Genomic DNA, 23,741 nt, shown 5'->3' with positions numbered 1-23,741 from the left:
TCCCTCCATCTCCTCGTCCCTGCTTCCTGAATTGAGAGAAACTAAAGTAAACACCGTTGCTGTGATTACCTCGGTGAGTATCGCGTTCCCTGGGTTGCACCTTCGCTCACCAGGAGCCTGGAGCCTTGCGCGGGCAGCTTCCCTACGCAGGACCCGCCGGCTCCGCACCCGCGGGCTCCGAGTTCCCAGCCGACCCAGGAGCGCCATCTCGTGGGCGCCACTATTGCTGCCTCGGAGAAGACGCCCCCGTGCTCCTCACACACCGTGTCGTCTTTCCCCATTTCAGAGCGTTCGGAATGTAGCCAGAAATTACGTTCTAGATAATTACAAAATGGCTGTCAGCCAGACTTTCTATGAATAATTGATCTCTGGATTTAAATACGGCAAGTGTCTTTTCCAGCGAAAAGGTTTCTTTTTATTGAGTAGCAGCTATATTTTTTAACACTTTTGAATGACCAAATAAAATTATGCATTGGAGGTAGTAGATTAGGGGATCCAGATTTTTTTTTAAAACTTTTTGAGGGGTTGTTTTTGCATGACTTTTTTTTTTTTTTTTTTAAATAAACAAATGTTTGTATAAGTCTTGCTACTCAAAATGTGGTCCCTGGACCAGCAGCGTCAGCATCACTTGGGAGATGGTTGAAAAGAGAATCTCAGTTCCCGTTCCAGACCTGCTGAGTCAGAATCTGCATTTTAGCCACAGCTCCTGGTGATTCCTGTGCACATGACAGTTTGAGAAGGGCAGGTATTAAGGACTGACAGGAGTCAGGCGGGACACCTGTGTTCTGGCCCCAGCGCTGCTTTCTCCCTGCACGTGTAGTCTGAGCCCAGCCATCCTCTGTTCAGCCGCAGTGGCCCACGTATGAAGGGAGATCATAAGATCATGGCTCCTGTCTTGGCTGCTGCTGTCCCTGAGGAAGAACTGAAATCATACACAGGAGGTCGCTTTGTGCGTGTAAAAACCTGTGCAAATGTAAGGGAAAATTGTGAGTGAAAATTCTTAGCATTTTATACTCCTCTAGCAGAGGACCTGCTTTATATTAGCTACATTAGGCAACAGAGTGAATGTTCAACTGTAACCATTTATCATACTTCAAATAGTGTCTTGGTAGATTTCCCCAAGTCCTTCAAAGGTCCCTTCCCAGAGCTTGGAATAATAACATTACATTCCGTTTTCCTTAACAAGACCTTTCAAACACTTGCCGTCCTGGGGCCCCAGAAGTTCCCCCTGTTGAGCCCGGTGTGGGCACAGTTGGTGCTCAATGATTCTTGTTGATTAAACTACTAATTAGCCCTCAGCAAGGTCCAGACTGTAGCCTGATATCCTTCATGTTAATCGTGCTGTTTATGATAATCAGATTATTTGCTTCATTAGAGACCTGACACAGCTACGTAAGGACTTGATTGTCTCACTAATACATCTCAAATATTCATTAAGCAAATAAACTCCTAATGGCTGAGAAATTCTTTGGTAGTGTATACAGACTGAAGTAGGTGAGATCATTAACTGTTTACAAACATCAGTCCTCTTACCTTGAAATGAGGGAGGGGGTAGAGTGAAGAAAGAAATAGTGGCAAAATACTACTCTCTTCTCCTTGCATACATTTTAAAAGAAAAAATAATAGCGAGAAGGTTTGGACAATAAGTAGTGAAATTTTAGGAAAACATTATCTGAAGCCCTAAGACAGATAAGAGACGTTAACATCCGTGTTTCCCACGGGCCCCAGTGGATCCTGTTCCTGAAGAAATGGTACTCTTGTCGAAGAGTGTAAGTGAAATACTGAGGATAATTTATTACACAGTTCACCACCAAACTGAGGTACAAAAATACTCCATTCAAATTGGGTTATACTTTCGTGTTGTCTACAACTTGTGAAATTATGAACTTTTTGCTCCTAATTTACTAAATATAGTAAAATAATGCTGTTTTTTTATTTGATTCATTGCAATTAGTAATGTTCTCTCTAACCATTTAAAAGAATTAAGAAAGTCAGTGCTTCAAAATTACTTAAAGTAACTAAATAAGGTAATTTAAGTAATTGAAGTAATATAAGAAGTAACTTTCTATGGGGGAAACAAATACTGCCTGTGCATATAAAAATGTATTCTATCAGAGTAAGGTCCTTGAAAGCAGGACTTCGCAGCACTCAGTTCATCTCTGAGTACCTAACAATTCCAGTATGCTGCCTGGAGGTGTTTTTGTAAGAACACATTTAATAAAAGATCGCAAGAACCACAACTCTACCTTTTTATTCCTTTTTCCCCAATATTTTACCCTGAAAGTTTTCAAATCTAGAGAAAAATTGCCGGAATAAAACAAATACACTGATATACTTCTAGAAACACTAATTGTTAACCACATCTATTCTTTCTCTTCACCCCTCTAAGAACAAGGTACCTGATCTTACATAGCTACAGTAAAATAATCAAATTCAGGAAAATTCGATGTTGGTAGAATACTCTCAACTAGTACATAGTCCTGATTCCATTTTTGCCAGTGATGCCCCTTCATAGCATTTCTTCCTTGACCCTGGGTCTCATCTGGGTTCACACATTGCTTTTAGCTGCTGTCCTTTTTGTGTCTTTTAAACTGGAACAACTCCTCAGTTTTTCTTGGTCTTTCATGACATTAACGTATTCGAAGAGTTAGGCAGGTCCTCACAATTAGATGGAGGTTATGCATTTGAGCAGAAATACTAAGGCAGTGATGTATTACATTAGCAGGTATGTGATGTTGGTTTGTTCCATCATCGGGTATGGTAACTTTGATCACTTGTTTAAGGTAATATCTGCCAGATTCTCCCTTCGTAATTAATAAATAATCTCTGAGGAACACTCTGAGATTGTTTATTCTGTTCCCCAATGCGTTTCATCTAGCCTTTTTAGCATCCATTCATGATCCTTGCCTGAATCAGTTACTACTACTGCTTTGGTTGAAAATGGGGATTTTCTAACTCATTTGTTCCTTTGCATTTACTAGTTGGATTTCTACAATAAGGAACAGTTTTATCTTATACCTCCTTTATCTATCTATCCATCATCTAACTATCTATCTGTCCTTGTGAGCATTGGAAAGGACTTGCGGGTTCTTTTTATTCAATTGTTTATTGCTCATTACTCTCATGATTCATTGTGATGCTCGTATTGCCCCAACTTTGCCCAGTGGGTGCCCCTTCATTCTCACTCCTGTGTTCGTTTGACCTGGCCCCATCAGTGTGTAAGTAGTATTTATTCTGTAGCTCTTAGCATATCTATACTTATATAGGTAAAGATTTTGATAGCCTTAGCATATCTTCATCCAAGTTACTGCCCAAATGACAGATTTTGTACGGTGAGTTGTGTAACAGTGAATTATGTGTTCCATGGGAGCACAAAGGAAAAGCTCCCCAACCCACTGGGTCGATTAAGGAAGACTCCAGAGAGAATTTGTATCACCTCCTAGACCTGAAAGATGAACAGAAATAAACATGGGGAGGAGTCACAGTGTTCCAGCCTAAGGGAGGCACATATCTCTTTGAGGAACCGAAGACATTTGTTAAGTCTAGGACAGTGTGAGTGAGTGTGTGTGAGTGTGCATGTGTCGTAGGTGTGTGTAGGCATTCGTTGGAGGCCCTGGGGAGTCAGGCTGTGCCAGAGAAGAGGCTGGTGGGTTGGTCAGGCCTTGTAAGCTCTGCTAGGGACCCTGCCCAGTTGCTGTCCCAAAAGCAGCATTTCTCAGCCCTAGCTGCACATTCACAACCCCTGGGGAGCCTGTCAGAAATACCAAGGGTGGAACTCTATCCCAAACCAATTAAATCAGGATCTCTGGGGATGGGGAGGAGCTCTAGGGTCCATACATTTTAATTTTCATATCTAGCTTCTGGAGAATTTATCATGAGGAGTGGTGTCACATGTCACATATCTAAAACCTTCAAAATTAAAATTTAAAAAAATTCATTTTATTTTTTAGGATTTTGAACTCAACAATGAACTAAAGATGAACGTCCTAAATTTGCTAGAAGAAGTTTTGCGAGACCCAGACCTTCTTCCCCAGGAAAGGAAAGCCACAGCCAATATCCTCAGGTAAAGGCAGCTGCAGGTGCCAATTGGATTGCCTTGGTTGATTTGTGCTGTGTTCACAGAAAATAAGATCCTATCAAACCAGAAGGCTCAGTCTTAGAATCCTGGGGTCAGCAGGGATTGAGGTCTCACTGATAATCTATTATCTATCATCTTTTCTTTCCTGGGGGCAATTTGGGGTCCGCTGCTTCAGGAAGTCTTTGGACTGGGCAGTATAACTCCTGTGGAGTACAGTTGCTCCTATTTGTAGAGGCAGATGGTGGTTTACCGTAGAACCAGAAATTAAAAGGAAGCAGCCTTGTGGATCCTCTCCTGCGAGCCCAGCAGGCATTGCAGAGAGATTTTTGTTCCTCATGAGGGTTCTAATTGTCTGTTGTAAGCTCACGTTTGGGATCAGGGTGCGAGTGTTTCTGTGGGAGTCCTGTGCACCTGGATTGTGGGTGTGCCACCATAGAGCAGTTCTGCATTTTCTTTGTAACTGGACCAATTTTTCTATCAACTCCTTGGCTTAGGATTTCCATATCCTGTAGCTTGCATTATTGGTGGGGTTGTAGAAAGTTGACCCCACACTTCTATGTGATGGAGGCTTGAACTTTGGGTATCCTACCAGAGACTTGTTTGTGTCCATAGTTATTACACCCAGCATCCAAGCAGGCACCAAGCTTTCTTATAGCCTCTTGAACTGGCAGGTAGAGTTTTTTCTAGTCCACTCTACATGAGGAGGGCAGCCATCATTGGCTTTGTGCAGACATTTCAGTTACAGCTCGCCAGCTCACTCATGGCTTGCTCACCTGCTTGGAGATGGGATGCCCAGCATCTCTGTGCTAGGGCCTGCTACTCCTTTACCATTCCGACTTCTAGTGTCTTTTTATTTACAGCCTTTCTTTCTTCCAAGCTTGGCTACATTGTTTGTTTGTTATCCAGGATGCTATTGCGTGGATAGGAGTCCATTTTAGCTCACTCCACTGTTTTTGGAAGTTCCTTCCTGATGCAGCAATGCTAGATCTGGATTTGTGATGTTTTAGCAACTGGCCCATAAGTCCTTCTTAGCCCCCACTAGCTGAATATCCCACAGTCAGACCATTCTTTGTTTATGGGCTCTTATGGGTTGAATTGTGTCTCTTCCAAAAAGATATGTTGAAATGCTAACCTCCAGGAGCTCAAAATGTGACTTTATTTTGAAAGAAAGCCATTGCGGATGTGATCAGTTGAGACAAGGTCATACTGGAGTAGAGTGGGCTCCTAATCACCTGTCTACACAAAGAAAGTGCAGAACAGTCCCAGGTCAGGTTTTAGACTACCATTATTTCTATAATTGAAGGAGAATTTTTCCATTCATAGAACTTGAATAATCTCATTTCCATTTAAGTTTATTTGGCATTTCATTGTAAATGCACAATTACTAAACTGATTATACTGCTGATCAAGTGCAGAACAGTCCCAGGTCAGGTTTTAGACTACCATTATTTCTATAATTGAAGGAGAATATTTCCATTCATAGAACTTGAATAATCTCATTTCCATTTAAGTTTATTTGGCATTTCATTGTAAATGCACAATTACTAAACTGATTATACTGCTGATTGATGGGGGATAGGGAGAAGACCCAGGATCCTGAGTGTTCATCAAAGCCCAAAGGTAGTCACAAGACTAGAAGCAAATCTTTCTTCTGTGGGGACTGAACCAGAGGTTTAGAAGCCTCCACATCTGAAGGGGAACACTTCTGAACATACCTCCCAGTGAACACAGGTTATGATTGTGAGAGAGAAAAGCATATCATATAGTAGTTGAATGTATGCCTGACATTCCAGATTTATAATCATCCCAGTCACACAGCAGTAAGACGTGAGCATAAACACATATTTAAACATATATTACATGAGTAAAGTAAAGCAAAAGCTCTCTGTGATGAGCCACCCCCGACTCACAGTCTCACAGGGGTTACTTAATGATGAATACACTTAATTGCCATAGGTAGTTTGTTGCCTGTTTGTGAATAAAAACCTCTGCTCAAGATTTTTATATTTCCTGGGCTGGCTAGTTAGTTCACTTGGGAGAGCATGGTGCTGATAACATGAAGGTCAAGGGTTCAGATCCCCATATCAGCCAGCTGCAAAAAAATAAAAAATAAGGTTTTTATATTTCTAAAATGCCACCCCCCAAAGTTGTCTAACTAGCTGTATTCTGTGTAGAGATTTTTGTAGACATCTAACATGCCACAAAATGAAAAGAAAGTGATTAACTTCTTGGATGGTCAACTGTGATGGGCTCAGGTCATGAAAAGGTCATCCCCAAACCTCAAAGCAGCTTCAATAAGAAGATAGAAAATGTTAGATAATTTAATGAAACCAGAGTGCATCTTAGAATATTAGGATACAATCATTAACAAGAGGAACATTTGGTGGGAGCCAGCTAACTCCTTGACCATTTCTTTCCAAGGGAAGGTTATAGCTCAGCCTCATTAAAAAGAAAAGATATTTCTCACCAGTATATGTAGATATGGAGCCACAGATCTCTCTCCAGGAACCTAGACTACAGTGGAAAAAATGATGTACACTTTGGGAAGGAGTCACTTTTATCCCTATGTGTAACACTTAAGTGTGATTTAATAGTCTTTGGAGAAAGAGTCATGTTTAACTTATCTTTTCCTCATCTTTATGTTTATCTGCACTTTCACATATGACTTTCTTCTGCTCACAAGTGGTATGGCCCATTGCCGACAAGAGGAATGCCTTAGTATAATGCAGAAGGGCCCGCTTACCAGGAAACAGTGAGAGCTTTTGAAAGAGGGAGGAAGACAGAGGGCGGGGAGTCGGCCATCACTGACTGTGTGCTCTGTGCAGGACCCCTGCAGAAGTGCCTTCTGTAAGCCCGCTTAAGGGACATGTAGAGGAACAGGATGGGCACAGCTGGACTGGATGGACCCTGGGCAAGTTAGTCAACTTCTTGGTGCTTTTGTCTCCTCATCTGTAAAATGGAGATAATAATGCCTAGTTAAAAGGGATTTTTTTATGAAACGGGAGATAGTGTATGTCAAGTGCTTAGCTCATGCCTGGCATGTAGTGGGCATACAGTAAACCATCTGTGTTGACTGTATTTTTGAAGGTCATGGTTGTTGTTTTAATCAACTCAGAATACAACAGAACATCGCATCTTTATTTCTTTTAAAACTAGCTTCCTCTGGCAGACAGGCTACATGGTTTGAGATTGTTTAAATATTTTAACACTTTTAATATGTGCCTGTGCCTTCATTTTGGAAAACTTAAGTGCATGGCCCAGATGGCAAGTTATATAATTGGATGCCTACTCAGATAATTCTCTTGGACCTTGAACTTCTGTTGGAGATAAAATATCCTCCCACTCTGAAACCAGTATCCTAGGTATTAATTAACTTATGTATTCATTCATTCACCATTTATACAAAAAAAAATTTATTGAGAGCTGAATAACACCATGTGGGATACAGGACCAAAAGTGTTTGAGAAAAGGAGAGGGGGAAGAATTGATCTCACACGTAGGAGCTCCCTGAGCTTCTAGTCTACATGCACGTGGGCAGGGCCAGCTCCACACCTCTTGCCTCTACATCAGCTTTCTAGACCTCATCCAGTCGTCCACTTACAACAATATTCAATGTAACCCGGTTCCATTAAGGCAAAATAATATGAGTTAGTCTTGGAGGTTTTTCTTTCCTAGTTTACTTACCTCTTGGAATCCATATAAGCAGATTGGCAGTAAATCATTCTAAAAAAATTTTGGGGGTAGGCTGGCTGGTATGGGGATCTGAACTCATGACCATGATGTTATAAGGCTGTGCTCTAACCAACTGAGCTAACCAGCCAGCCCCCCCAAAATATTTGTTTACCTTTGGAATGTACTATATAATTCTAAAAGTATAGTTTACCTTTCAGATTATTTTCTGCATGGGTGATTGCTTAGTAGGAAGCGTTCACCCTAAATCAGGTCGGGGCTGGAGGAGCGTGGCCGAGGCACCTGGGTCTGTGAGTGAAGGTCACTGATAGCCACAGAGGACTCCCCAGTTCTCACTGCAGATCATAACAGGATCAGCAACTCAGAGCACACCCAACTCACCCTCAGGTTCATTTTGACAGTGGTTGTTTTATTAAAATCCTTGTCTGTAACAAGTTGGCTCCTCATTCTAAATCAGCTCTCTTGATGATTCTCTTGTGCCTTTAGCATGTGATTTTCTGTTTCAGCTATCAAACAGCCTCATAGACCTGAACCCTCAGACTTCCCACCCAGGAAAAACCCAACAGCATTTTGTCATCTCATTCCTAGCATGTCTAATTTTTTTTTTTCATGGAGGATATTTTGATTTTTTTTTAGGGCCCTTTCCCGACCCAGGAAAAACCCAACAGCATTTTGTCATCTCATTCCTAGCATGTCTAATTTTTTTTTTTTTCATGGAGGATATTTTGATTTTTTCTTTTAGGGCCCTTTCCCAGGATGATCAAGATGACATCCACCTAAAATTAGAGGATATAATTCAAATGGTAAGTTCCACCACAGTTTTATCCAGCACAATTATGTGCAAACTACCTCTCAAAGGCAAGCAGAATACTTGTAGCTAATGATGGAGTGCTGGCCATGTGTTCTATCAATGAAGCGCTGTGAGATGAACCACACTGGGCTTAGGATCTAGCAATTAATTGGTCTGTAGTATTAATGTTGGCATCCACAGTTCTGAGCTTTCCACCACTTTCCTTCCTAGCTGGAATCTCGTGATGGTCTTTACAGTCCGCAGGTGCAGCTGCTGCTTCACTGAGCTGCAGTGAGGTGGCGGGCGCCTTGCTCCTGCACACGTTTCATTTCCCTCCCTCATCTCTTGCAGACTGACTGTCTGAAGGCCGAGTGCTTTGAGACCTTGTCAGCCATGGAGCTGGCTGAGCAGATCACCCTCCTGGACCACATCATTTTCAGAAGCATTCCCTATGAGTGAGTGCCACCCCACAGTGGCAGGGCCCGGCTGCCATGGCTGGCTTGACACCAGTGTTATCCCTTTGGCAGATGTGTGTGTGTGCGCACGTCCGTGCACAGCTGTGAGTCTTACTCTTAAAGTGGCTTGACCCCACTTGAATGTCTCTTGGTTCCAGCCTGTGTTGGAAAAATTAATTTGGAGACTCTCAAGATGGTCACTTTCGTGTTTCTTTACATACTATGGTTATGACAGAATGTGAATTTCTTTGTACTTTCCTATTCTTGAATTATAGAGACCTTGATACAGCTACAATAGTGGTTCTCAAACATCAGCGTGCCTAAAATCATTTGGGAATCCTGTTAAAAATGTACATTTGTAGATACCCCCCCTCCCATAAATTCTGATTCTAGTAGGTTTGGTTGAGGCCCAGGAAACTGTATTTTTAGTGAGAACCCCTGATGATTCTGGGTGGTCCAAGACTACACTTTGAGAATCACTGATCTAAGGTAAATGCAGTAAATTCTGCTATGATTCTTCATCCACTTCCGTAGATCCACAGTATTGCTGAGCTTTGTGACCATGCATTCATTACACAGCCTTTTAATTTCCTCAGCGTAGATAAGGGGAGGCTCTTTGAGCCATCTTTCAGCTGTTGTACTCAGCAGCTCCACAAACAAGGCCATTGTTTGGACAAGTGGCAACTGTTGGCACACATCCTCTGTGAACCAGTAACTAAGTTGAAGGTAATGGGAGGGCTGTGCAAGAGATAGGAATGTGATCCATGTCTTATGTAGAGTAGGGGACACCTGTGATGAGGTAGGGTCAGGGCGTGGACAGAGTGGATGGGGTAGGGGGTCAGAGCTGCAGCTATGTCATAGACACCTGAGGGACAGGGCCAGAGGATACCCTGCAGACTCTTCTTTTATGCATTTTATCTTCTTTCTCTCTCCCTCTTCCAGCATTCATAGATATATCCATGAACATGAAAAAAAATTAAAAAATAGAAAAGAATATGGCCCACTGTCCATTCACATGAACCCAGTGACTATCTGAAGACTTGGCTTAGGAACCTCAGTGTCTCTTCCTGCCCATTTCCACAGCTGCCCCATCACGTTCTCCCTACCCCACAGCACGGTTAGCATGGGGATTGTGACCTCTGTGGGGGAAGAGAAGGAGCAAAGCCAGAACCTTCGTGGCTGCCCGTGGTGTGGTCTCTTCCTGGGACCTTCCCTGCCTCTCCACCCTGTCCCTTCTGTGAACATCTGCCACTTACTTCCACCTCTGGAATCGATGCACCTTTGTCCAACACCGCAGGGCCAACAACAGAAAGGGACTGAGAGCCCTGCCCAAGGACTCAGGCAACGTTTCTGTCTTAAGAAGTTGTCAGAGTAATCTCATTTTAAGATTTTCTAAAAATGCCTATGCAAAATCATTCCCACTTGCTCCATCATGATTGTCCCTTGCTTGCTGTGGTCTAGTGACCTGCTTATGAATGAAGTGAATGAGCAGGGATGCTGTTGGGAAGACAGGCCGCTCCCACACCACTTTCCTGCCCCGTCGGTGGACGTGCTGTGAAAGTGGAAACGATGCGTTTATCCAGCCCTTCCTGTGTGCACTGTTCTGAGCTCTGGGGAGAACAAAACGTTTCCCGCCCCTGGAATCTACGTTCTCCAGGAGAGCGTCAGATCAAAGTGGAGGAACAAAGTCTGTTGTTGAGTAACATTTTTGATAGTGATGGATTTTGTGGATGCTCTGCTAAAGCTTAATATTTTTGAACGCTAATCCTGGGAAAATAGTCTTGGTTTCTGAGTTAGTACTTAACCTCTTTATTTCTCTTATGTTTTGTTTTCCATCTTCAGAAAATCCTTTATATGATCTTAATAGGGACAAAGTTCCAAACATTTATAAGAGAAAGGTGGAAACTGAAAAAATCTTTTTCTTTATGACATTGAGTGGTGAGATGCTAGAGTTGAGCAAAAATTCATTTGAGATGGTCAAAAACAGCAGGTGTCAGGTAACATTCTAGGCAATGTCAAATTTAAGGTATCTAACACTCATGATAGGTATTCAGGATCATAGCCATCATTTTTAAAAAAACTTAATTGGTTTTGTTTTGTTTTGAACTTCTAGAGAATTTCTTGGGCAGGGGTGGATGAAGCTGGACAAAAATGAAAGAACACCTTACATTATGAAAACCAGCCAACACTTTAATGATGTGAGTAAACGTAAAAATAAAACTTTGGGCACATTACAGGAAAATGAATGATGCGGTTTTAAGACCCCTTCTCTAAAATAAAGCAACTCTGCCATCTACTTTTTAAACAGAACTGATAGAATATTAAAGACAAGCTTACATCTCATCTGAGAGCTCACAGTAAAGTAATAATTCCTAGTTAACTTCCTGACATAAGAGGTTCACCTTTGATGGTGCCCAGGTCTGGTCAGTGCTCAATAATGTGTAGGTTGCTGTTGTTATTCTCATGACAGTCATCATCACGTCATGGTCATAAGTTGGCTCACAGAATGAGCAGTATGTGTTTCACCAGCCCCCGGTGGTGGAGATGGGGAGGTCGGCTTGGTCCAACCTTTCCTCATCATTGATGAACATTTAGCCCGAGTTACACTCCAGGGTAGGGAGGGACATTGTTGCTGCGGATCTGTGCAGTGGTGGCTGCTGTCAGTCCATCTCCCAGCTCTGCTTTCCTCCATCAGTAAGATGAGGAGTTGCTTTTATCCCACCAGCCCTTCATTGGTTCTGTTCTGGTGGTCTTAGTCCTGTGGTAGAACAAACAACAGACGTGAAAGTGTCTTCAGGCCTATCCAGACAAAGGGAAGGCTCCCTTTCCAGTTCCAGTAAAAGGAATAATGACGGTATTTTAAAAAACTACCAAGAACCCCATCGGTAAATTAATAAGTCATCCAGAATCAAAATACAAAAACAACAGTATAGATTCCCAAGACAGTGCTTTGCACAGGGTATACTCACAGTACATGGATGCTGAGTGAACGCCATCATGTAATGAGCTTTCAGCCGCTGCTGCCTGAAGGACAGGTCACGTGACCCACCTAGGCCACTCTCTGAGAGGCAGAGCCCCTGCTGTGGAAAAGAAACCTCTGTTACCTGTGCTGTGCCTACACTTGGGGTATAATAGACACTCAAATTGGAGGTTTTTTTAGTTTGTTGTTGTTATTATTACAGATATTAGTCTCTTTAGAAAGTTGGTATCTAAATGTGGAATATGATCTCTGTGTTACACGACCCTGCTTTCCTGACATGTCTGCAGGTATTTCAGGTGTTTTGCCTAAATGCATTGCTTTGACCTTTAGCTGTTCTGGGCTTTTTGATTGTCTCAGATGAGTAACCTGGTGGCCTCCCAGATAATGAATTACACTGATGTCAGCTCCCGTGCCAATGCGATCGAGAAGTGGGTGGCGGTGGCAGACATTTGCCGGTGCCTGCACAACTACAATGGCGTGCTGGAGATCACCTCGGCCTTAAACAGAAGTGCCATCTACAGGTTGAAGAAAACCTGGGCCAAGGTGTCCAAGCAGGTGAGCCTCAGTGTGTGATCATCCTGCTGCTGAGAGGAGGAGAGGCTTGGAGACGAGAGCCAAGATAAATATTACTAATTAGGAAATCATTAAAGAAATGAGCATCTCAGTTGCCAAAGAAAGGTGCCAACATGCATAATTACCGTGCTCTTACCACTTAATTGACTCCACTCATGTACATTTCTAAAACATTCATTAAAACATTTTGGAGGACAACCTCCAACAATGTGGTTATCAGTCAAGAGTTGTTTCCTATTATTTCGGAAGGGCACCTGATTCCAAGTGAACACAGTCATGTCTGATGGATCCATTCTTTTTCTCCCAGAGTAAGGATACAAATGCATTAGGATCAAAAGCCAGGAACAAAGGGTCTCAATGTTCATCTTCTTCTTTGTCATTCAAAGATAGATTTAAAGTTTTGGCATAACAACATAGATGTGCAGAAATACAACTTTCTTAGTTTTCTTCCATTGGACTCAGCTTGTCCCTTCCTGTCATCTTCATTCAGATAATTTCAAGATTCAAACTGAATCACAATTCTCCCCGTGCCCTTCCTCCTGGCCTTCTCCCTGGGTGTTGGTGGATACTGGCTTCCTCTGGGCTCCTGGGGGCTGTCTGCACTGCTGGCCTCCTACCATAGTCCTTTGCTGGTGGTCATTGGGTGCAGGCGGCTGTGATCACCCATGCTTGGTGCACCCCATGGGCTTTACCTGCCCAGGAGCAATGTGTGGTGATTGCACCAGGGAGCTTGGCTGAGCTCACCACCCCTTCTGCTCTCCTTGGCTCTGCTGATCCTCTGAGCCTGGGGTGTGTCTGCCCCTTGGGCATGCAAACTCTTCATTACTAGATGACTACCTTGGCCCTCTCAAAGGGCCTCAGGGCAATTTTCCAGAGCTCCTCCATGTCCCAGTATTGGCACGAGTCTCAGCCCAACCCTCCCCTGCATACCACTATGCCTACTTTGATGTGAACACTCAAAGTTGGTGAGGGGCATCTGCAGGGTGCCCACCTCTAGGGCTCCAGGCCAGATGAGGAAGAGCATAAATATATTCTGCTGACACTTCCTCAAAACTGGCTGGTTTTATTGCCCCCTCTGAGGATTTAAGCCCCTCTCAGAAACACTCTATTTCTCACTCTTTTCTATCTTCATTCTTTCTCTAATCCATTCCCTCTACTGTAGGGGAGGCTTTAACTTCTCCATGTAACAGGAAACCAAGCCTAAGTCATATCCTTTATCCCACCTTTTCTCCCCTGATTCCTGAGTAAAAACGCAGTGCTCTGAGAATCCCAAATTTGGCCCCTTAGAACTCCAAGTCTTTTTTCTGTCAACAAATCCTGGACCTGGCAAATAAAAGCCACAGTTTTTATAAATACTAATTGGGGTTTTTTTGTTTTGTTTATTTTTTTTAAAAAACTTTTTATTTTAAGATGATTGTAGATCCACATGCAATTGTAAGAAATAATACAGAGATTCCCTCCACCTTACACCTGGTTTCCTCTAATGGCAACATCTAGCATAGCTATGGACAATATCGCAACCAGGAAATGAACATTGGTACAACCCACCAAACTTATTCAGATTTCACCAGCTTAACATTGTCCTCGTGTGTGTGTGTGTGTGTGTGCGTGTGTGTGTGTATGTGTGTGTTAACCCACCAAACTTATTCAGATTTCACCAGCTTAACATTGTCCTCGTGTGTGTGTGTGTGTGCGTGTGTGTGTGTATGTGTGTGTTTTTAGTTCTCTGCACTTTTACTGTGTGGGTAGATTCGTGTGATCACCACCACATTCAAGCTACAGAGCCGTTCTACTGTAAGGATCTTCCTTTACAGTCACAGCCACCTTCCCGCTCTGCAGCTCCCTAACTTCTGGCAACCACTAATCAGTTTCCCATCTCTATAATTTTGTCATTCAAGAATATTATATAAATGGAATCATACGGTATGTGACATTTTGAGGTTGTCTTTTTTGTCTTTTTCCGTGTCCGGCAACGGATCGCAACCCTCAGTGTCACCCCCGTACCGGACCGGGACCGGCAACGGGATCGCAACCCTCGGTGTCGCTCCTGCATCTCGCTCAGCCAGTGAGCGGGAACCGGTCTGTATGTGGGATCCGAACCCTTGGCGGTAGTGCCGCCGCGCTTCCCAAGCGGCGCACTATAGCAGTGCGCCACCAGGCTGGCCCGAGGTTGTCTTTTTTTTATACTCAGTATAATTCCCTTGACCTCCATGCAATTTGTTACATGTACCAATACTTAGTTAAAAGTATTAATATTTTTTATTGCTGAGTAGTATTCCATGGTATAGATGTACCCATTTTGTTTCACCATTCATTCCTTGAAGGACATTTGAGTTGTTTCCAGTTTTTGGCTGTTACAAATAAAGTTGATATGCAAATTCATGTATAGGTTTTGTGTGAACATAGTTTTCATTTCTCTGGGACAAATGCCCCCAAGTGAAATTGCTTGGTCATATGCTAAGTGCTTGTTTAGTTTTGTCAGAAACTGCCAAACTCTTTTCCAGACTGTACTGTTTTACATTCCTACTAGTGATGTGTGAGTGATACAATTTCTTCACATCCTTGTCAGCATTTAGTGTCATCACTGTCTTTTATTTATTTATTTATTTATTTGTTTTATTTTTTTGTCTTTTTTTTTTTTCATGACTGGTAACGGAATCGCAACCCTTGGTGTCGCGCCCGTACCGTGACCAGCAACGGGATCGCAACCCTCGGTGTTGCGCCCGCACCACGCTCAGCCAGTGAGTGGACCGGTCTCTATATGGGATCCGAACCCTCGGCGGGAGCGCCGCCGCGCTCCCAAGTGCCGCACTCTACCGAGTATGCCACCAGGCCGGCCCCATCACTGTCTTTTAGTTCAGCCATTCTGATAGTGCATTGTGATTTAAATCTGCATTTTCTTAGTGGTTATTATGTTAAACATCTTTTCATGTCCTTATTTGCCATCTATATATACTCTTCAATTAAATGTCTGCCATGTCTTTTGTTCATTTTTTAAATTGGATTGCTTGGGTTTTTTTTTTTACTGTTGGGTTTTGAAAATTCCTCATATATTCCTTTCACTTTATTCTTCTTTTTCCAAATTGTTTTAGCTACACTAGGTACTGTGTCTTTGCATATACATTTTAGAGTAAACTTGTCTATGTCTAAAAATACCTCACCAAGGTTTTGATTGGAATTGCATTAAAACAATCAACTTGGGGAGAATTGAATCTTTACTATGTTGAGTCCTCCAGTCCACAAACACAGTAGTTCTCTCCATTTATTTAGGTTTTCTTTGATTTCTTTCATTAGCATTTTGCAATTTTCAGCATACAAGTCCTGTATGTGTTTTGTTAGATTTATGCCTAAATATTTAATTTTCTTTGAAAGAATTTTAAGCGTTATCATAGTTTTAATTTTGGTTTCCAAATATTCACTGATAGCATATGGGAATGTGACTGATTTTTGTGTGTTGATCTTGTATTTGTTACCTCTTTTGGGCTTGCTTATTAGCACGAACAGCCTTTTTTGTGGATTCCTTGGAATTTTCTACATAGACAATTGTGTCACTTATAAATAGGAGCAGTCATTTCTCTCTTTCCAGTTTTTATGCCTTTTATTTTTTTTCTTGCCCTATTGCTCTGGCTAGAACTTCTAATACTATGTTGAATAAGAGTAGTAAAAAAAGACATCCTTATTTTGTTCTTGAACTTGAGGGAAAGTTCAGTCTTTCACCATTATAGATGGTGTTAGCTATAGGTGTTTTGTAAATTATTTTTGTAAAATTGAGGAAGTTACCCTCTTTTCCTAGTTTCCTGAGGGTTTTTATGATGAACGGGTGTTAGAATATGTTTTCAAAATGGGCTTTATGGGCCGAGCCCGTGGCACACTCGGGAGAGTGCAGCACTGGGAGCGCTGCAGCGCTCCCGCCGTGGGTTCAGATCCTATATAGGGATGACCGGTATGCTCACAGTGCTCACTGGCTGAGTGCGGTGCAGCCGGTCTCAAAAAGGACAAAAAAAAAAAGGGCTTTAAACAGCTATATCAGAATCCAGAAGCTGGACACTGACCCCTTTGTTGTGTTAGGTTTCTACTCTGCCTTAGGCAGTGGTGACCTCAGCCACTAGGCACTGGACACAAAGAGCATATTATACTGTCATACATGTAGTAACACCTCATCAGGGTCAGTAAGTCACTCCTCTGCCTTCTTTTTTCTTCTCCTTCCCCTGATTCTTTTTTTCCTCTGAAGCTGGCACCAGAGGATCCTTAAAGCTTCCACGCCTTCTCTGTACTTGGCTTAAGTGATATTCTTGTCTTTGAGAGGATGCAGGTTTAGAGATAAATGAACTGACCATGGAATAGGGTTGATAAAACTAATATTGAGTTGTTGTTTTAACCTTTATAATACCTGTTAGAGACATTGAATAGACTATACCATATCAGTCACATGTATGGGTCTCTCCCAGTGGCCTTAGAATGGGTTGATGGGATGATAGAGGGGCTATCCTGGGGCTGTGCTCCTCACTGCAGTCACAGCAGGTAGGACCTGGTTGCAGATATCCCCTGCTTCAGATACCTTTAGAAATGCCATGTGCTTTACAGCTGTCCCATCTCCAGATCTGAGATCAGTCTGGGAGATGTCCAGAGGCCTGGTAGAATCTGTACTCTGGAGCCCACCAGAGTTGATGTGGCTGCAGTACAGACTGTACTTCTGCAGCTGCTTTAAGGCAAGGCCAGCCCTGGGCCAGGCAAGAGGCCTCCCAGAGCCCTCAGAAACCAGGATGGGGAAGGCCTTTTGAGCTGTTCTGAGAGTTCTCACGAAGCTGTGCAGATCCTCTCCTGCCTGAGACAGAATAGTCTGAGGTGTCTCAATCTGGCCACTCCAAGTGCTCTTCCCAGTAGGATCTGGAGCATCAGGGTCCAGCCAAGCTGCCAGGGGTGGGTATTAGCAGGAGTGGCTCATCACCCTGAAGGCCAACCTACTATTCTCCCATGTCCATGGAAGAAACTCCAGGCCAATGTCATATCAATGTTATTTCTTAGTAAATATCAGTTAGACTTTTCAAACAAATTGATGAAGATGATCACAAAAGAAAGGATTTAGAGTACAGGATACTGCTCAATTGATACCAAAGCAACTAAATATGTGCTTTGATGGTTTAGAGATTAAAACTCAAAAAGATTCATCATAAAAGCTCCCTTACATGACCTCCCTTGCCTTTAAGATTCTATATTCAACACGTGCTTTTTGGTTCTTTATGTTTCTAAGTTTCCTGTGCATTACAATTTTTCTTTTCTGCATATTTTCCCTCTGTCTTTGACTACATGCATAGACATAGGCACTTTCTCTTCTCCACATGTTCTTCTTGCCTTTAAGATTCTATATTCAACACGTGCTTTTTGGTTCTTTATGTTTCTAAGTTTCCTGCGCATTACAATTTTTCTTTTCTGCACATTTTCCCTCTGTCTTTGACTACATGCATAAACATAGGCACTTTCTCTTCTCCACATGTTCTTCTTTTTTTTTAAAAAAAACATTAAATGTAAACTTAACGTCCTGTCTCTACACTGTGAGAATCATTTCATATGATGACCTCTATCAGCACCTGCCACTGTAGAAGAGAACTGAGCATTTTTTGGCAACTCACTATCTTATTAAACCATAATATCTTCATGACATACTTTTTCTTTTCTTTTTAGACAAAAGCTTTAATGGACAAACTTCAGAAGACTGTTTCATCTGAAGGAAGATTTAAAAATCTCAGAGAAACTCTTAAAAAGTATGTCTTTCCTAATTATTAAGTTATTCATAATTCAGAAATATATTTAAATAAGTCATACAGTATACAAATAGTGACCTGCCTCCTACTTTGCTTTGAAAAGAAAAACAAATGGAAAACAACTCCCATCACCTAGGTATTTTTCTGGCTTTCCTTTTCATTTGGAGTACTGTGCATACAGTAGGTGTCTTCTGGATATACTCGTGTTATGCAGAGTATTCTAAACAAGAAGAAAATATCACCATAACAAATTGGACCATTTTTTAGCATAAAAAGTTTCTTGATTTGGTATTTCCTAATTAAAGCACGATGATTTCTGTGATTTTTTAAAATTTAAATATTCCAGCACCTGTTGATTATTGTTATTTATTTGTGGCCTTTTATTTCTGGATGATTCTCTACACACACACACACACACACAGCATAGAATCTATTCACCTGCAACAGGTTTTCTCATGATCTGTCACATGCACTTGATTTACTCTGGAAAAACATTAGTTCTGTGATGGTATTAATGAAAGAAAGATAAAGAAGAAGGAAGATGAAGAAACAACAACAACAACTACTACAACAGCAATAATAGTATAAGAACTATTTACTGAACATTTAATAAATGGCAGGCTCTATGCTAAGGCTTGATGTGTCTTATTTGAGCCTCACAACAAACTAAAGAGAAAGACTTTTCTATCTCCATTTTACAGACGAGGAAACTGTAGTTCAGAGAGTTTGCCCAGTGTCACTTAGTCACTGGTCAAGGTGGGAATCAAACTCAGTTCTTTCTGCATCCAAAGCCCATGTTCTTCACCTCAGGCCTCTTGGAGAAGACCACCCTCCTCCAAAAACAAAACAAAATTGTGTCTCATTAGTGTGCAGTTATGTTATTAATTAAGTCTACACCTTCTAAAACATTTAATTACTAACTAAAACAGAAAACACGTTTTACTATAGTGCAAAGCTCTAATCATGTTGATTTTTTTTACTCCATTGTTTAAGGCTGAATGTTTGTACCTTAGTGAAGTGAGGGTGTAGGGGTTTTCCTACGTATGTTCTACTCCTCAAAGAAGTGTGGCCAATTTACAAGAACTGTACACAATTACTGCTAGCAAATACTTTGTATTTGTCTCTAAGACATCCTGTTGTTTGGACATGCCATTGTCTCAAACACAAAGTAAAGCATGGAAGGTTATTTTGTATTATAGTCTATTGTGAAATATGTTTAAAACTGCATATCTGACAATGAAACATTAAGACTCTGTTCTTTAGGACTGAAGCAGCATAGCTGCTTCCTGTTTAAGGTGGGGAGGGAAATAGACATTTGTATTAATGAGTATGAGAACAACGCCTCTTGGTCTTGCAGTTGTAATCCCCCTGCAGTCCCTTATCTTGGGATGTACTTGACAGACCTGGCTTTTATTGAAGAAGGAACACCAAACTTTACTGAGGAAGGCCTTGTCAATTTTTCCAAAATGAGAATGGTAGGTGATAATTTTATAATCAGCCTGTTCGATGACTTTAATGGCTTATGGAGAAGAGGCTAAGTCATGGAAATTAAAGTTTTCTTTTTATTCTTGAGGTAGAAGGGGGTGGATATTGGGTCTAATACCTGATGTTGGCTGACTGAAGAGGTCTTTAGCACAGCCGTTTCAGCTTGCAATCTCGGCAGGGGGGATGGGGAATAACGCTCCAAGGATGACTTTCTAAGGCTGACCACTGATGGATGCTGAAAGCTTCTTGCTGGACAACCAAGTTCTGAGCACCAAGTTAGAAGCAAGGAGTCCCTGGGCAATAGCACCCAGAGCTTTTCTCCCCCAAACCTGAGGTCACCCAGTGCCAACCTGATTATGTATTCAGTCTCTCTTGCTGTTGGTATCTCCTGTGGCTCCTTGAAGGGCAAGACAGCATGAGGCACAGAGAATGATTGGGCAGGGCTCCACCTACCTCACTGGAGCAAGGGACTGACTGTTCTGGGAAGAGGCCCAAAGAATGTGCTGCAATACAGGAAAATACCTTTGCTTTGCTTTTTGTTGTTTTTTTCTCTGCCAGATATCACACATTATCAGAGAGATACGCCAGTTCCAGCAGACTTCCTACCGAATAGACCATCAGCCAAAGGTAATATTGTGTAGTTGTGAAGGAATAAGTAAAGAAAAAAACCGGAAAGTAATGAATTAGAAAACAACAATAGAATTGATCAATAATACCTAAAGCTGGCTCATGAAAAAGAAAACTACACAATAAAATAGAAGATTTTGGGCAAATCTGATTAAGAAAAAAAGCAAGAAGACAAAAAGAATAATTCATCAAGTTCTATTGATTTTACATCCTATATGTCTTGTGAATCTGCCTGTCTTCCTCCTGTCGCCACCATCACCACGCCTGGTCCAAGCTGCCAATATCCGCTCCCTGGTCAACTTACATTCACTGTAGAATGCAAATGCATTCTGCAAATTACAGCCAGCTCACGCTCTCTGAAGCACAAAGTAGGTTATGTTCCCCCCTTGCATTATTGGCTTCTTATTGTTCTTAGGATTAAAAAAAAAAAAAACATCTTGATATGACCAAGAAGTCTTGCATTACGCTGCCCCTACTTGTTTCTTAAGATTTATTTCACATCATACATCCCCTCTCTCCATCCCAGCCACTGACTGGTCTTTTTTTTTCATTTTTTAATAGACTTTTTTAAAGAATAGTTTTAGCTTTACAGAAATATTAACAAGATGGTACAGGAGATCCTCATATACCTCACAGCCAGTTTTCCTGCTTATCAGCATCTTTCATGAGTATGGTGTATTTGTTAGAATTAATGAACCAATACTGATACATTTTTATTAACTGAAGATCATAGTTTATTCAGATTTCCTTAGTTGTTACCTAACATCCTTTTTCTGTTCTGGATCCCATTCAGGACAACACCTTTCATTTAGCTGTCAAGGCTCCTTGGGACTCCTCTTGGTTGTGGCAATTTCTTAGACTTTCCTTACTTTTGATGTCCTTGACAGTTTTGAGGATTGCTGGTCCGGTATTTTGTAAGATGGCCCAGTGTCAGAATTTGTCTGATGTTTTCTCATCATTAGACTGGGATTATGGGTTATTGGGAGGAAGACCCCAGAGGTAAGGTGCTATTTCCATGACATCATCTCCAGGGTACATATTATCAATATAACTTATGACCATTGATGTTAACCTTAATCACCCAGCTGAGGCAAGTGTTTCTAAGCTTTCTCCACTGTAAAATGACTCTTTTTTCCTCCTTTTCCATACTCTGCTCTTTGGAAGGAAGTCACTGTGCACAGCCCACACCTAAGGAGTGAAAAGCTATGTTCCCTTCCCTTGAGAGTAAAATATCCACAAAAATTACTTGGAATTCTGCACAAGAGACTTGTTTCTTCTCCCCCATTTATTAATTTATTCAATTGTTTATATCAGCATGGACTAATGAATATTATGCTTTGGGTTATAATTCAATAATTATTTATTTTGTTGCTGAAATTGTTGCAAGTTTGGCCACTGGGTGTTCTTTTAGTTGACTCCTTGGATATGCCCCCATCAGTGTGGGGTTTTCTCTTTCTCTTTTCTTTTCTTTATTGAAGACTTCCTTATTTTCTGCCATTGCAAGATGCTGCAGGCTCATCTTGCATATTTCTGGCCCCAGTCCTAGAATCAGGTATTTCTCCCAAAAGCTCTAGTTCCTTTTACTGGAAAATGGGATTAGAAACCAAGATATGGGCTCTAGGTGTGCTCGTGTTGTAGAAGTTTCATTTATTTTAGGCCCTCTCAGCTGACAAACACAGAAATGTGTGTATACTAACCAATATATAAACATATATTTATGAATATTTCTATATGTAACCATCTGTGTTTGTATTAAGCTAAACACAAGTTCATACTGAAGCCTCCAACTCTTTTCTATTCCTACATGGATCATTCTAGCCCCTTCTACATTTGCTTATCTGTAAATTTCCACTCTGACAAAAGGAGATGCTCTTTTAATAGCGTCTAGTCTTTGCCGTATATCTGTTTGCCACAGCGCCCTTACTTATGTTGTTCCTCTGTCTGGAGTGCCCTTCCTTCCACATTGCAGTTAGTTTACTCATATACAGCTTAAGTGTCACCTTCTTAGGAACACCTTCCCTAAAATTCCCAGCCCCACTCCACCCTTTTAGGCTTTTATTGCATTATGTGCCTCTCCTTTCTAGCACTCGCTGCTAGAGTTGCAATTTTGCATTTATTTGTGTGATTATGTGTATATGCATAAATAAAATCCGCAAGGGTCAGAGCCATATCTGCTGTGTCTGTTATAGCCCCAGCATCTTAAAAAGTGCCTGGACAACAGTAGATAACAAATGTTTCCTGGATTAATTAATACAAGTCAGGAAAAAGACGAGGTTGTCATCATCACTGCCATTTGGTGTTGAGCTGGAAAAATTAGCCATGGCAACGAAGCAGTAAAAGGAAGTGACAGGTATAAAAATTGGAAAGGTAATGATTAAATACTATTATTCACAGATGATTTGATCAGCAACCTAAAAAATCCAAAAGAAAAACTGATAAATTATGAAAAAAGGATAGCAACTTGACATATAAAAGCCAACGATTTCCAACAGCACATAGGTAATAACCAATTGAAATGTAATATTAAAAAAACTCATTCAAAATAATAACAAAATGTATAATATCTAGGATTAAGTGGGACAAGAAATATGTAATTCTTTACGTATTTTAGTGCAAACATAGAACTATATATCATATTCATGAATCAGAAGACTTGCTGTTATAAAAATGTCCATTATCCCCAAATTAATCTATAAATTCATTGAAATCCCAATCAAAATGTCAACAAGGTTCTTTATAAAATTTGACAAACATTTCCTGAAATCATAAAGAAAACTAGATTGGCAAAAAACAGACAAGAACTTTTTGAAAAATAACAATAGTAAAGGAGAACTTTCCCTACAGATATGAACACATATCCTAAAGCTAGAGTAAATAAAACAGGATTATATTGGCACAGAAACACAAATTCAATGGAGCAGAATAAAGTTCAGATACAGATTGTGTCTATATGAAAACCTAATATGGGATAAAAGAAGCACTTAAAGAAAGTGCCAGAAGGACACTGACCATTCTGCAAATGGAATAAGAATTTTGGCTCTTCATCATACACCATTTGCAAACATAAATTCCAGATGAGTTCTTTACCTAAATATAAAAAGAAATATTTACATTATTTGAGTAAGATACAGGATAAAATATTCATGACTTTTGGATTTGAAAGACCTTCTTTTTTTTTTTCTTTTCCCTTTTTGTCTTTTTTTCGTGTCCGGCAACGGGATCGCAACCCTCGGCGCTGCGCCCGCACCTCACTCAGCCAGTGAGCGGGAACCGGTCTGTATGTGGGATCCGAACCCTCGGC

General features: G+C 41.2%; 1 protein-coding gene across 1 annotated transcript in view; it reads left to right on the top strand.

Moving 5' to 3' along the window:
- Nucleotides 1–23,741, top strand: part of RASGRF2 (Ras protein-specific guanine nucleotide-releasing factor 2) — a 257,973-nt gene that overhangs the window by 229,553 nt on the left and 4,679 nt on the right. Inside the window, exons 19-26 of the mRNA XM_008566610.1 lie at nt 3,951–4,063; nt 8,511–8,571; nt 8,910–9,013; nt 11,127–11,211; nt 12,351–12,548; nt 18,249–18,328; nt 19,686–19,803; nt 20,372–20,440. Coding sequence (XP_008564832.1) covers nt 3,951–4,063; nt 8,511–8,571; nt 8,910–9,013; nt 11,127–11,211; nt 12,351–12,548; nt 18,249–18,328; nt 19,686–19,803; nt 20,372–20,440 — 828 coding nt within the window. The remainder of the gene's footprint in view (nt 1–3,950; nt 4,064–8,510; nt 8,572–8,909; nt 9,014–11,126; nt 11,212–12,350; nt 12,549–18,248; nt 18,329–19,685; nt 19,804–20,371; nt 20,441–23,741) is intronic.

This window comes from Galeopterus variegatus, unplaced genomic scaffold (genome assembly GCF_000696425.1).
Source record: "Galeopterus variegatus unplaced genomic scaffold, G_variegatus-3.0.2 Scaffold254, whole genome shotgun sequence".
NCBI classification, from domain to species: Eukaryota; Metazoa; Chordata; class Mammalia; order Dermoptera; family Cynocephalidae; genus Galeopterus; species Galeopterus variegatus.
This window is presented reverse-complemented; position numbering and strand designations above follow the sequence as displayed.